At 33.8% G+C, this 14,222-nt stretch overlaps 1 protein-coding gene across 1 annotated transcript in view; it reads right to left on the reverse strand.

Annotated features, from left to right (window-relative positions):
- Positions 1-14,222, reverse strand: part of LOC106468224 (nucleolar protein 4-like) — an 85,724-nt gene that overhangs the window by 57,744 nt on the left and 13,758 nt on the right. Inside the window, exons 3-6 of the mRNA XM_022396554.1 lie at positions 7,146-7,248; positions 6,411-6,622; positions 3,298-3,444; positions 425-628 (exon numbers count right to left, since the gene is read on the reverse strand). Coding sequence (XP_022252262.1) covers positions 425-628; positions 3,298-3,444; positions 6,411-6,622; positions 7,146-7,248 — 666 coding nt within the window. The remainder of the gene's footprint in view (positions 1-424; positions 629-3,297; positions 3,445-6,410; positions 6,623-7,145; positions 7,249-14,222) is intronic.

A 14,222-nucleotide genomic window follows, 5' to 3' on the forward strand; every position in this document is an offset into this window, starting at 1 on the left:
ATTACTGTGATCTTTGTATCTATGTTTAATATAAGTTAAGTGCATTAAAGATACATAGCTGTTCGTGAACTGACTTTCATCCTACGTTCTATTTCGTAGATGATGAGTTTACATTTGTTTTACTGAACGACATTAAGCAAGGTTTTTCCATTCTAAGAGGTTCGAGAATTTATAGAAATTAAAGAACTGTGGGGTTCTGATACAGCTAATACAAGGACTTTTGTTTACTATAAGGTTCATAATTATGTTAATTTAAATGGTCAACCTGAATTTTACTCACCTTAGCGAATGAAAATATTGTAGATTGTGCGTATTTAGTGAGAGGTCAAAGCTTAAATGGAATGTTAATCTAATATTTCCCAAAATGTAAATATAAAATAACTTTCAAAAGAGAAAACGAAATCAAGTTCTGGCTCTCACTCACCAACTCCAGTCCGTTGTGATCACGTGTTCTCTTTGCTCTGCGGCAAGACTTGAGATATGTTCGGATTCTCTTTCTTGCTCTCTCGGAAAGTTCTGGAAATTGTCGAGTACAGGATTCGATGATAGCCTGTATTTTCTCCTTCGGTTGTCGAGATATGGGCACCATGCGGTCTAGGTTCTCATCCACGAACAGACGAACAAACATCTGGAAAAGAGTTTACGTCCAATTTCAATTGTTAAATTATTATAATATTTTAGATATGTATGTGGGGGGGCAGAGCACAGATAACTCATTGTGCAGTTTTCTGCTTAACAACAAACAAATAAATATGCAGAAAAAGATCCATAAATTTCCGTTGTAATTAATTTCTCTATCCTTGTTGACTTCCCATGCTGTCTCTCCGGGATAACATTGTTTTGATATAACGTACGACTAAACACACGCATTCACAATAGAAACAAAGTATAATTAGTTCTGTAGAAGTTAGTCCTGTGTAATCAACTTCAGAAGAAAGCTGAGAGAGGTAAAGGCAGTTCAGAGAACAACAAAATCACTTCGTAGTTAGTTTAAAACTAGAGTGTATTTTGTAGGATATATATATATATCTATATAGCTGTAGCCTTTTTAGTGGCTTTCATAACCAAAAGACCAACATATTTTTATACACTTGACTTCAGAGAACAACAACAACAAAATCACTTCGTAGTTAGTTTAAAACTAAAGTGCATTTGTTCGATATATATAGCTGTACTTTTTTATTGGTCTTTATAATGGAACTACCAACATATTTTTATATACTTGACTTCAGAGAACAACAACAACAACAACAAAAAAAACTTCGTAGTTAGTTTAAAATATAGCTGTAATTTTCTTATAACGAAACGACCAACATATTTTTATACACTTGACTGAGTTTTTGAATTCTAACATTTTATTTGAGGGTAAACTGTTCATTTTAAACGGTCGCGTCACTTTTGAAAGATAAATTATTTTCGATATTGGAAAGACACAACTGTACAGAATGTATTTTTATTTCAAACGTGACAGTAAGGCGATCTGCAGACGTTAATAATAAAAACTCGGTGAAATCCTAGAACTTTCGACAGGTAGACCCGTCTTCTTCTGTAGTATTTAACCTTGGGGCATATTGTGAGCAGCGTGTCTTGGTTAAAGAAACATTCGCACTTGGTGCTGAATTCTTTCTATTCTGACACGTACCGAAGAAAAGAAAGTCTTATATTTCAATTGTTTATGACTTCCAAGAATTGCAAAATAGAGTTACCCTGTCTAAGAATTCAGATATGTAACCCGAAAAAGAGGGGGGGGGGAGGTCTAGTAAGATATAGCATTACTACCCTAGCTAAAGGATCCAGACATCTAATCCAAAAGAAGGAGGGAGATCGTAGTGATCTTGTAGCACCGCCCTGGCTAAGGTATCCAGACACGTAGAAAGAAAGAGGACGGGGGGGTCCAAGTGGTCGCTATTCTAGTATACTACAGCGCTGTTCTTGACCAAATACCATTGTTAAGGTACGAGTTATACTCTCAGCTAGATTCCAGCAGGTATTTGGTACATTTACTGTTTACATAGTTCTTGAAGACTAGAAGGCTGTGACCGAAACTTTTGGATTAGCCTCTCTAAATGGTCACAGTTAATATCCGGGTATTAGGCTGGTCATTCAAGAACAACGATATTATTCTTTTGTACCATGTATACATTTCATTGGAACCACACATCTTCCTGCTGACCAAAAACCCACCATGACCCTTTGAACGTGTTCATTTAAGATCTCTTAATACCAATGGACATTCAGATATGCACACAGTTTACCGAAAGATCCCATGCCCAATACACAGACTTCAACCCACTCCAAAATGACCCCATCCCAAAACAGTTACGAGATAACTACCGTTCGGCCTGCTTCCAAATACATATTTAGCCGTTAAACTTTGAAAATGGGTGAACCACATTTCACCACCTTACAAAATTCGCTACTGGTCTTCAAGTTTCCAGCACTGAGAGGTACTACACCAAGCAAAACGAAACGATGCCAAGCATTCTTGGAGGTGATTGACTTTATACGTATAAATATATATATAATGTTTTCAGAATTCATACAGACAACATGCTATGCACTCCTCCTACATTGTGGTTACATTAGATGCAGTAAAGACACCATGAATTAATTCATACTACTTCACATCATTTTACACATTCCTAACAACTGAGTGTTCGCCAAGCTTCAGCAGCCACTTCAACCGACCTGAAAGTTTTTTAAATGTTACACTATCAAGTACCTAATCCTATTGAATGACTTCACATACAGCAGATCTCACGTGAGCAAGCATTGTGACTATCTTACTTATTAAATTTCCACGCTTCTACCGGGCTCTAACTTCTCAGATTTACGTCCCCCAGGATGTTTTACCGCCTTCAATACAACTTGCATTACTTTATATATATATATATTTTCAAACAAGGATTATAAAGTTTATGGATGTATTTTAAGTTTCAGATTTTATTTTGAATCCTGTTTTACAGTTACATGAAATCCCTATGCAAATCTACAAGGTGTGTGACGAATTTTTAGCTAATTTTATGATATTTATATCGAAGTCAGCCTGTAAGTGTTATTTACATATAAAAGTTGAAGCCATTCTATGGATCTTAATGACGTTCAAAGTTAATTTATAGTTTTGATATACGTAGCAAGTTAAAAACAAGTTAAAAATTTTCTGTTTATCTAGAAGACTAAAAACTAAGTTACAGTTATTACCCGCATGTTAGTATCGAAATAGAATCGCTGTCATAAAGTTGAAAGTTAGTCTACAGTTGTCATTTATGAAGTTAAAAAAAGGCCTATAAAACTTACATTAAAGGCCTTCAACCTATCAGGATCGTATTTATTTATATCAATCTTATCCGAATCCTCGTCATCATCCTCGTCATCTTCATCTTTCGTAATAAGCGAAGTATCGTCAGTTGTGGTCTCCTGCGGAACCGAGCCATTTCGTGGACTCTGTGTTAAAATAAAGTTAAACATATAACATTAATTTCCAGTACAATGCGAGTAAATGTATACATTTAAAAATCTTATTTTAATAGTAATGGTTCTTAACCAGTAACGTATCACAGTATTGGCAGATATAGAAAACGTAATATTAGAAATTTAATCTCAACTTCATATCGTTTCATTTCAATTCGTCGTTGGTCAAGTCCTTCACATTTATTTTTGATTTGCGCTATCCATAAGTTGATTATGGACAATCGTCATACGCATGATGTTTCACATATCACTTTCATTTCGTCATTAACTTTCTTTGTGGGTCGTGTTATCTGGCGCCATCTGTTGGCGTTGTCTATAGATAATTGTTATCAGAAATGATTTGTAGCTTATACAATACATTTCTGTGCCAAAGCATCTAATGGAAAAATAACTTTAATTGAAAGTTTTCTTTAAAACGTTAAGCTAATCATACATACCATAAGTTTGTCTTAAATATCTTACCCTGAGAAATTTCACAAACTAACATAGAAAAACATAAAAGCTAAATAAAGTTTAAAAGCACACAATGTCTAGATCAGTGTTTCTCAACCTTTTTTTGCTCGTGGCTCCCTTTTGAGTTTGATTTATCTCCGTGGCCCCACCCTTCGTAGACGCTATTACTTAGGAAAAAAGTTACTTTATTTCCAGACTGTTGATTTATAACATATTTATAATATTATTTTTACAATATTGTATTGGTTTTAAATATTTTGTTTATAACATACTATTTAATTACACAAAAAAATATTCTGTTGATCATTGACATTTTATTCAGTGTGATCCTTGGGCCTGATGAACACTTGAAAGTTTTTGAATGTCCGGTTGAAGTGTGGTCAGTGAATTAGCGAAGATCACCTCTCTTCACAACATCAAGACGGTTACGTATTTTTGATAGCAAATAAGTCACTCGACTAAAACCAGATTCAGCCAGATAAGATGTGGGAAAAGTGATAAAATGCAACTTTGCCTTCTCCCAGAGCTGTGGAAACTTATTAGCTATTTCACTACTTATCCAGAGATAATGTTTGTCACATTTGAATCTAGCTTGGGCTGTTATATCACTCTGCAGTTCGATGAGAAATTTTTGTAATGTGATGTCAACATCAACCGCATTCACCCCAAATGGATCCACCACCCAATCCGGAATTTTGATTGTTACTCGAATACTAGTCGCGTCTGGTAACTTGACTTCTGAGTTGTGGGGATACGGGAAGAAGGGAACCTTTGATTCAATTTTAAGTTTTAAATATTTATTCGGGCAGTGAAGAATTTACTGTGGCCTCCTAATTTTCCGTCATTAACGTGTTGCCCCGTAAAACATGGCGTGGCCCCATGGAGATGTTTGGAGATGGGGGGAGGATGTCAATAAACGTCCTACCATTTTCATGATTATTCATGGACAGCGTTTTACTGATCACGCATAAAAAGCTTAGTCAAAATTTTTGACCTTAGGAGATGTGGTACTATCGTAGATGAATTATTCTCGTCGCCAGGCTTCCTTCAAGCCTTCTGTAATACTGTTCAATGTAAGTTGAATGTGGCTTATCTACTAGAACGTCACTGAAGATTACTTTCAAATAAACGATATCAAATTTCACAAACTTAATGTCAATGTTTTGTTACTAGAAAATAAATATATTTGCTTCTAGCGCACATTTACATCGCTTGTCTCCTTTGGACATTTAATTGGTTATATTTGACAGTTAAGACCCACTTCTTTGAGAGTTAAACAAGTATAACATCCAATAGTAATAAAAAACGTCTCAGAAATGTAAAATAACGAGATTATAAGGCAGAATACCATATATTTCAATTTAAGTCTATGCTCTGGAGCGAGAGTAAATTCGAGCACTGGGGGAATGATATACACATATACAGCTCTTACGAGAGAACCATTATGATAGCTGTGTTTTAACCCTATACTGCATATCGTAACGTACACATGACAGATCTATCTTTTTTTTTGCTGAATAAACATACATAGAACCATTATGATAGCTGTGTTTTAACCCTATATTGCATATTATAACGTACACATAACAAATCTATTTTTTTTTGCTGAATAAACATACAAAGAACCATTATGATAGCTGTGTTTTAACCCTATATTGCATATTATAACGTACACATAACAAATCTATCTTTCTTTTTTTTGCTGAATAAACATACAAATGCTTCATTTTATAGCTGAATTCTTTACTTTCAGGTAACAATCCAAATAAACCATGGAATTATTTTCGTTGGTTCCTTAGTTGAGCTTTCCAGTGGCTCAGCGGCAAGTCAGATGACATATAACACGAAATACTGGGTTACGATACACGTGATGGACACTGCACAGATAGCCCATTATGTAGTATTGCACTTAAGAAAAAACAAATAAAAATCCTCAATTGAACATTTTTACTTCTATGACAAAATGTGTTTCACAAAACCTTATTTTTGTGTGCAATATACACCTATTTAAGTAATGAATTCAAAGAAAACATTTTTACAACGTATGGTGCAATAGAGGGTTGTAATAGTTTTTAAACAAATCTGTTTAACTAAAAGGCCTAAATGTTACGATAAAAGCGTGTTCTTCTCAAGTCTTATTTAAATATATTGTTAGCAAACATTCATCTCGTATTTCTGGAATATTGCTTGAAAACAGGTATGCAAACGTATTACAAAAGTACAATGTTGTTTAAAAGATATTTATATGTTTGTACATAAGTGTAAGCCACACATTCACACAGAGTCAAATGTTTGCTAGTTTTGAAAGTATTTTACGACAGTGAACATACTTTGTCGAAAATGTATATTTACGTTACAAACTTGATAAGCACATACAAAGAAAGTTTCAGGAAAACAGAGAGATAGAAGGTTTCGTTATCACAGTTATATACTGTTACAAATGACATTGAAGATACAATATGAAGTAAATAAAATTAAGTCCATACCAAGATCCGATCGTATGAGTGGTCAGCTGGATATCCAGAAGCAGCATAGGTCATGGAACCGGAACTTCTGACCATATTGATTGGTTCTGCTCCAGACCAAACAGAATTTTCGTTTTCTTTCTTTTCACAATTCATTCCGCTGTGTGTGGCGATATTTGATTCTCCAACAGAGGGCTCTGACAGTACTCTATGAGTTTCGTTTTGATTTCCAGCTGCAATATAATGAAAACATCACCTCAGATATTTTAAATATATTGGTCATGAATCTTCTATGTACAGTACCTTTGTATAGTTTTAAGTTACGTGACGTTTCACTTTCTTTGCTGAGGCCTTTTTCAAAACCGGATGAATGCCTAGAACAGAAACCGAAACGTTGTGTACCTCAAAACTCTACGCTAATTGTGCTCATAGAAGATTCAAGGCTAACAAACCTACTTCACAGCAGTGTCTTAAAAGCAAACAAGTCATACTTTCGTTTCAATTTTTGTCTATAGAGTATATGATACCACAATATGTTTAATAAGTAATTACAAGTAAATAATATCTGACAGTTTTACTATTGAATATTTAATATTTGTACTAGTGTATTAAAAATATAGTCTGTAATGAATCTATGTCTTTGTTTTTGTAGTTGAGAATTTAATATCACAAAAGTCTGTATAAGGGTTTTTGAACTATTACATAAATATATCTTTTTTTTTATAATACTATATACTTTACATTTTGATTACATACCATCCGAGGCGCCTTCATTCGCATTTTGTTTTTCTATAGTTTCGCTAGATGGCGTTTCAGTCGCATCATCTTCTTCCTCGCTCTTAATGTTGGCTCCTACCTGCTATAAATATTGTAAGTGAATTATATACATGGAAACTATACGACGTGCTTAATTTTGGTAAATTAATCAAGAAAAATGTATGGGTTAGCTAATCATGTAGACATATGGCGCCAGGTTGAAAGAGATAACCTACAACTTTCTTACAGTGTCGTATTGGAGGGAAGGTTTTCACTGATTGAAGATTTTTTAGTGATTACACGAGTTAATATAGTTAGCTACCGCATTAGCCATTATTATTATTTCACCATTGTCACTTTCTTATTCTTTTTGAGGCTAGCATGACGTCGTGTGCTGATCTATGGATCTGCAGTTCCATTTTTTGCGTTTCGTTACCGCAACGAAAGACATGTACAACAAAATCGCGCTCCACACACTGGAGCCACGGATGCATTATAAGTGTAACTGTCAAAGGGTTGTTGTCTAGCTGCCTTTACTCCAGTCTATAAGTTCCAAATTAGAGACGCCTGGCATAGTAACCTTTGCGTAGCTTAGTACAAGCCCCCAGTAGCACAGCGGTATGTCAGTGGACTTACAACGCTAGAAACCGGCTTTCGATACCCGTGGTGGGCAGAGCACGGATAGTCCATTGTGTAGCTTAGTGAGAGTATTCGAAAACAAGCAAACTTCCCTTTCTTTATTTTGTTCACATGCATTAAGTTGTTGAAGTAACTTGGTATCTTTGAGAGTTCATCTTTCTTTATTAGATGTTGATGGTGTCAAATCTTAGGCGAGAATGTTTAATAATATTAAAAGCCTAGTTTCCAATACATTCCCACTTATTGTTTACTGTTTACGTTTCACTAGCCTGGCTGAACTCTGCTTTTTGAAATGTTCTGGAAGCTCCAGGCTATATTTTCCAGTAAGGATCACAATATAGGTTCGTATTCACTGTAAGTGTGTATAGACTGCTGACAGTGGCAGCAGGATTACTGCCAGATGGAGCAAGGATTAGACACAATTGTTTTTCTATATTTCTATATAATGCGCGTATGTAGTTTTACCTGATAGACAGAACGTTTTATAATCCTTAGTTGGTAGACGACCGATGACAGCCGAAACATTTACAGTTTTACAGGTTGGAAGGAAATGCAATGATGTACAATTTTATACGAGATAAAATGTCATAATACCATTAGCTAAAGATAATGAAACGAGTGACATAAATGAAATACTTCTTCTTCTATAATGCAATATATTCACGCATACACAAATATTTTTCTACCTATGGTTGAATATAGTTGAAAGGAGTAGTGTAGATCCTGTGGTTGAATATAGTTTAAAGAAGTAGTGTAAATCCTATGGTTGAATATAGCTGTAAAAATTAGTGTAACTTTAATATTTGGTTGCGGAATGTGTTAATTTAGTTTTATTGGTGAATTAAAATGCTTTTCTTTGTCAAACTTTTAACACTGGTATGGTTGTTTTCAATAAAAATGTCCATCTACCTATCCGGATAAATTCAAAATTTGAACACAGTGTATTATAAGACGATAGTTTTTTTTCTAGTCTTGTTTTCAAAAGTTGAAAACTGTATTATTATTTTTGATTGGCATCTTTACAACTAATGAAGTTAATCAATTCTAAAATAGAAAAATAGAAGTAATCTAGAGCAGTGGTTCTCAACGTTGGCCATATGGCCCCCCAGGGGGCCACGCCATGTTTCTAAGGGACCACACGTGAATGACGGAAAATTAGGGGGCCACAGTAAATTCTGAGTAAGCCACCGAACTTCACTCCCCGAATAAAATATTTAAAATTCAAAATTGAATCAAAGGTTCCCTTCCGTCCGTATTCCCCACAGCTCAGAAGTCAAGTTACCAGACACGACTAGTACTCGAATAACAATCAAAATTTTTGTCTGGTATCTGTGAATGTTTTCGACTGATTCTCAAGAGCATAAGTAAAAGATAAGTAAACAATATGTCATAAACAAAATATTTAAAAACAGTACAATATTGTAAAAAATAATATTATAATATTATAAATATATTATAAATCAACAGTCTGGAAATAAAATAACTTTTTTTCCTAAGTAACAGCGTCTACGAAGGGTGGGGGCTACAGACATAAATCAAACTCAAAAGGGAGCCACCAGCAAAAAAAAGTTTTAGAAACACCAACTTAGAGTATTAAATAGATTATATATTTTCCCCGAAAGTAAAAACTAACCAGCTGTGTTATTTATTGTATTTCGAACAAATAATGTGCTATTAAACGTAATTTTATTAGAATCTATACTGTAGAGCATGCTTTATCTTTTTTTACACTATTAATGGTCAAGTGAACTAGTAGAACAACATATACTATGCACGTAAATGTCTATAATTTCGATGTAAAAATAAAACCAAATTGTTTTAGGTTTGGCATTAGGGAGTTAAGTGGAGAATAACAGTACAATTACTGGGATATCACATAGTGGAGATTTAAAGACTTCATTTTGTTTCTTTTCTAGAAAAGTTTGTGTATTTGATTCTTAAGTAAACAAAAAAATAAACAAACTGTAAATTTATAATCAATTCTTCCATGCACTTATTATATTATACCCCCCCCCCTCGGTGGCCCAGCAATAAGTTAGTGAACTTATAAAGCTAAACATCCAGTTTCGATACCCATGTTGAGCAGAGCACAAGATAACCCATTGTTAGCTTTGTGCTTTACAACAAACAAACAAGTATTATATCGTTCTAGTTGTGATTTCTGACGGTCTTATAAGGTGCATGACGCATCAAGTGGGCTAACTTTACCAAATTTTTTGGCACATGTTTTGAAAGTTACGTTTTATGATTTTTTTCTGAATCGTAACTACATTTAGCGGTTGTAATGGATGGATTTCGAATATCCAGTAAGGATTAAAAACACTCCGTAAATATAGGATTTCAACTTTATAAGATGGGATCAGGAGGCAGAGAAGCAAGCTAAATAAATAATAAACACAAACGTAAGTTTGGTGACGATCCCCAATCTCGCAGCACAGCATTCAGATATATAATGGTTTCCTTGGAGCGGCCAGTGATCCTAGGAAAGAGCACGAAAAGAACAACAAAACAGACACATCAAGTTGTTCCCCCTAATGCTCTTGAAGAGCGACACTTACTTTTTAAGCCTTACGTTGTTGCTGTTAGCAAATGCAACAGAAGATTCGCATGTTTATCTATAATCATTTGAATACATTTATTAGAATATATGAATACGTAATGATTCGTTTTACTTTCAGCTACTCTAAAAACATCTGAATCCAGGATGCGTTATACTGACCATCATCGTATTGCTTGCATTTCTTTTCTCTTGGTGGAAGGTAACTTAGACAAAACGCACTTGCTTTTCGTCTATCGTAACTGCTTATGAACAGATAAATTATCCAGTGATGTATTTTATTGATCTCCACATAAGCCTGTCACGAGAGTTTATATTACACCAGAAAAAGGCAAGCAACTTTAAGATAAGTATAATTATCTATGCTATATAGTGATAAAAATAACTTATGCTTTAAAGAAAGAAATCAACCGCTGCTTCATTCAATACAATTCATGTTTTATCTCAATATATCAACTGTTCAATTAGAAGAACCCAGATATATCCTGAAATCTGTTTGGGAAAGAAAGAAAGAGAGTTCAAGAAGTTAGTCGCCATTACTGATTGACGTACAAATATTAGTCTGAATTCACCGGTAAAGTATGCCTGTCACTGTTGGCTTAGTGAAAGACTAAGACTTATTAAAATGATACCTATCTAAGTTTTCATGGATATCTTGTTCATTAATGGTTATTCGTATACCCGGATTACCTCGTGTCTTTCTAGTTACACTCGTTCACATATTGTTTCTCATTCTTCTAGTTATCGTTAGAATACTGTTCATTTAATATTGTAAAGTACCAATGTTTTAAAGTATTAGTACCGAAGAAAGTTTTCAACAGAGTTTTTTGTTTATAAAGTTTTATGTTCATGTTTGTTTAAAGTACATTCTGGCCCGTGATACAGTTTAAGCCAAAAGTAGTTCTGCACGTGGTCACGCAGCGTCTACAGTTTGACGTACATGATTCTTCTTCCAGTCTTCATGTTTGTTTAAAGTACATTCTGGCCCGTGATACAGTTTAAGCCAAAAGTAGTTCTGCACGTGGTCACGCAGCGTCTACAGTTTTGACGTACATGATTCTTCTTCCAGTCTACTAGTTTAATATTTCCAAAACATTTTTATATGTTACCCAAAAGTTCTTTTTAGTTTTCTAAATTCAAGAACTATTTTGATTACATATTAAAGGGATGACTCAGCTTCTTAAGTTACTAACTGACCTTAATGAGTATTTTGTTTTTGGAGTGTTCCAGAAGTTTCTTTATTTAAGGTTCATATTCTTCCGCAAATAATTTCTTTTGCGCTATTAAAAATGAAGAAGAATTAATCGGTCTTTCTAAACTCTTTTCAAATTGAGATTCCCTGATTACTGTTGAATTTGTTTAGTAATTTTTCAAGCATTACTCAAAACATGTAGCATGGAAAATATAGCAACCTGAGGTGTATCTGCTGTTTTTTATGGGCGCTATCTACTCTGGTGTCTCTGTAAACAGTCATATAACTTCATTGGATTTACCAACCATTCCAACATAAAGGTTCAGAATGAGCTTTATCGCCAAAAACATTTGATATCCTATATCTGATGAGCGGTCTGTTTGAATAAGTTTGGAAATTGAACAATTACAGTATCTCATTATCCAACACAAACGTTTCGTTGGATTTGTCGAGCAGCTCTTCAGTGTTATTTTGCTACCAATGTAGTGTTAATACATACCATAAACTGAAACGAACACTATAAGTTCTTTTTAGCGTAATTAAGTAACAACGAGGATATCAAAGGGACAATTAAATATTACATATGCTCTTTTATGAACACTTTTCTTTTGAATGGGAGACCCTATCTAATTTCAAAACGACGTTACAATTTTTTTTTCGTACTATTAGAAAATTAAATGCTATAATTAGTAACGTTATATGTGTTTCTGTACGGATTCTTATAAAGTATTATGTATTTGTGTATACATTCTTATAAAGTAATGTGTATTTCTGTATAAATTCTTATAAAGTAATGTGTATTTCCGTATGGATTCTTATAAAGTAATGTGTATTCTTGTATGGATTCTTATATAGTGTGTGTTCCTGTATAAATTATTATATAGTAATGTGTATTACTGTGTAGATTCTTATAAAGTAATATGTATTTCCATATGGATTCTTATAAAGTATTTTTGTATGGAATCTTATAAAGTAATGTGTATTTTTGTATGGAATCTTATAAAGTAATGTGTATTTCTGTATGGAATCTTATAAAATAATGTGTATTTCTGTATGGAATCTTATAAAGTAATGTGTATTTCTGTGTGGAGTCTTATAAAGTAATGTGTATTTCATAAGATTCCATACAGAAATACACATTACTTTTTGTATGGAATCATATAAAGTAATGTGTATTTCTGTATGGAATCGTATAAAGTAATGTGTATTTTTGTATGGAATCTTATAAAGTAATGCGTATTTCTGTATGGAATCTTATAAAGTAATGTGTATTTCTGTATGGAATCGTATAAAGTAATGTGTATTTTTGTATGGAATCATATAAAGTAATGCGTATTTCTGTATGGAATCTTATAAAGTAATGTGTATTTCTGTATGGAATCGTATAAAGTAATGTGTATTTTTGTATGGAATCTTATAAGGTAATGTGTATTTCTGTCTGGAATCTTATAAAGTAATGCGTATTTCTGTGTGGAATCTTATAAAGTAATGTGTATTTCTGTGTGGAATCTTATAAAGTAATGTCTATTTCTGTGTGGAATCTTATAAAGTAATGTGTATTTTTGTGTGGAATCTTATAAAGTAATGTGGAATATGGAATCTTATAAAGTAATGCGTATTTCTGTATCGAATCTTATAAAGTAATGTGTATTTTTGTATGGAATCTTATAAAGTAATGCGTATTTCTGTATGGAATCTTATAAAGTAATGTGTATTTCTTTGTGGAATCTTATAAAGTAATGTGTATTCCTGTATGGAATCTTTTAAAGTAATGTGTATTTCTGTGTGGATTATGAGGCGTTTTCGACATCAAAGCTTTTTTGTTAATTTTTCTTCATATATTTTAGGCTTTTTAAGAAGAATTAGAGAAAACAAAAACTTTGAAACACAAAAACAACTTCCTGATGCGTTTTAAGAATATTCAGAGAACTAAAAGGTTAGCTAGACGTCATTGTGGGCTTCATCCCGAGGAGTTTGAGAAACTAAACAGGCGCTTTGCAGTGTTCCTATGGTAACCGAGGCCACAAAAAAGCCCATCATGCCTACAATTTTCTATCCTAAATGTTTAACCTCGTGTCTGCAAAGGTTTACAGGATTTGGCAAATAAATTGGTAAATGTCATGCACACAAATTTTATTAATCCGTTTGAAACCGTTGTGAACATTGTGATGCCTTTTGTTAAAAATAGTTCTTTTCTAAAGCTCGACAGATGTCTTTCAAATACGCAGTAAAACAAATTATTATAAAAAGCAAGACTGTCAATAGAACTTTTAACAATCAAAGTTTCCGAGCGAAAGAAGTTCTACCGAAAACTACGTTGTTTTTCCCCTTATGGTAAACTCTTTTAATTTCGCAAACAAACAAACGTACCGAGTAGAATACGTTTTCTTTGTAATATAAAATAGTTTTTGCGCGTTATTCGGAGTACGTCGGATTGATCAAAAAGATTACTTGTTCAACGCTGATTTTCATGTTTATTTGCCCCCCCCCACCCCCCGATGGCTAAGCTGTGAGTCTGAAGGCTTCTAAAGCTAAAAAACTGGGTTTCGATACCCGTGATAGGCACAACACAAACAGCTCATGGCCAGATGGTTTGGGCGCTTGACTCACAATCTGAGGGTCGCGGGTTCGAATCTCCGTCCCACCAAACATGCTCGCCGTTTCAGCCGTTGGGTCGTTATAATTTAAC

This window comes from Limulus polyphemus, unplaced genomic scaffold (assembly GCF_000517525.1).
Source record: "Limulus polyphemus unplaced genomic scaffold, Limulus_polyphemus-2.1.2 Scaffold2921, whole genome shotgun sequence".
NCBI classification, from domain to species: domain Eukaryota; kingdom Metazoa; phylum Arthropoda; class Merostomata; order Xiphosura; family Limulidae; genus Limulus; species Limulus polyphemus.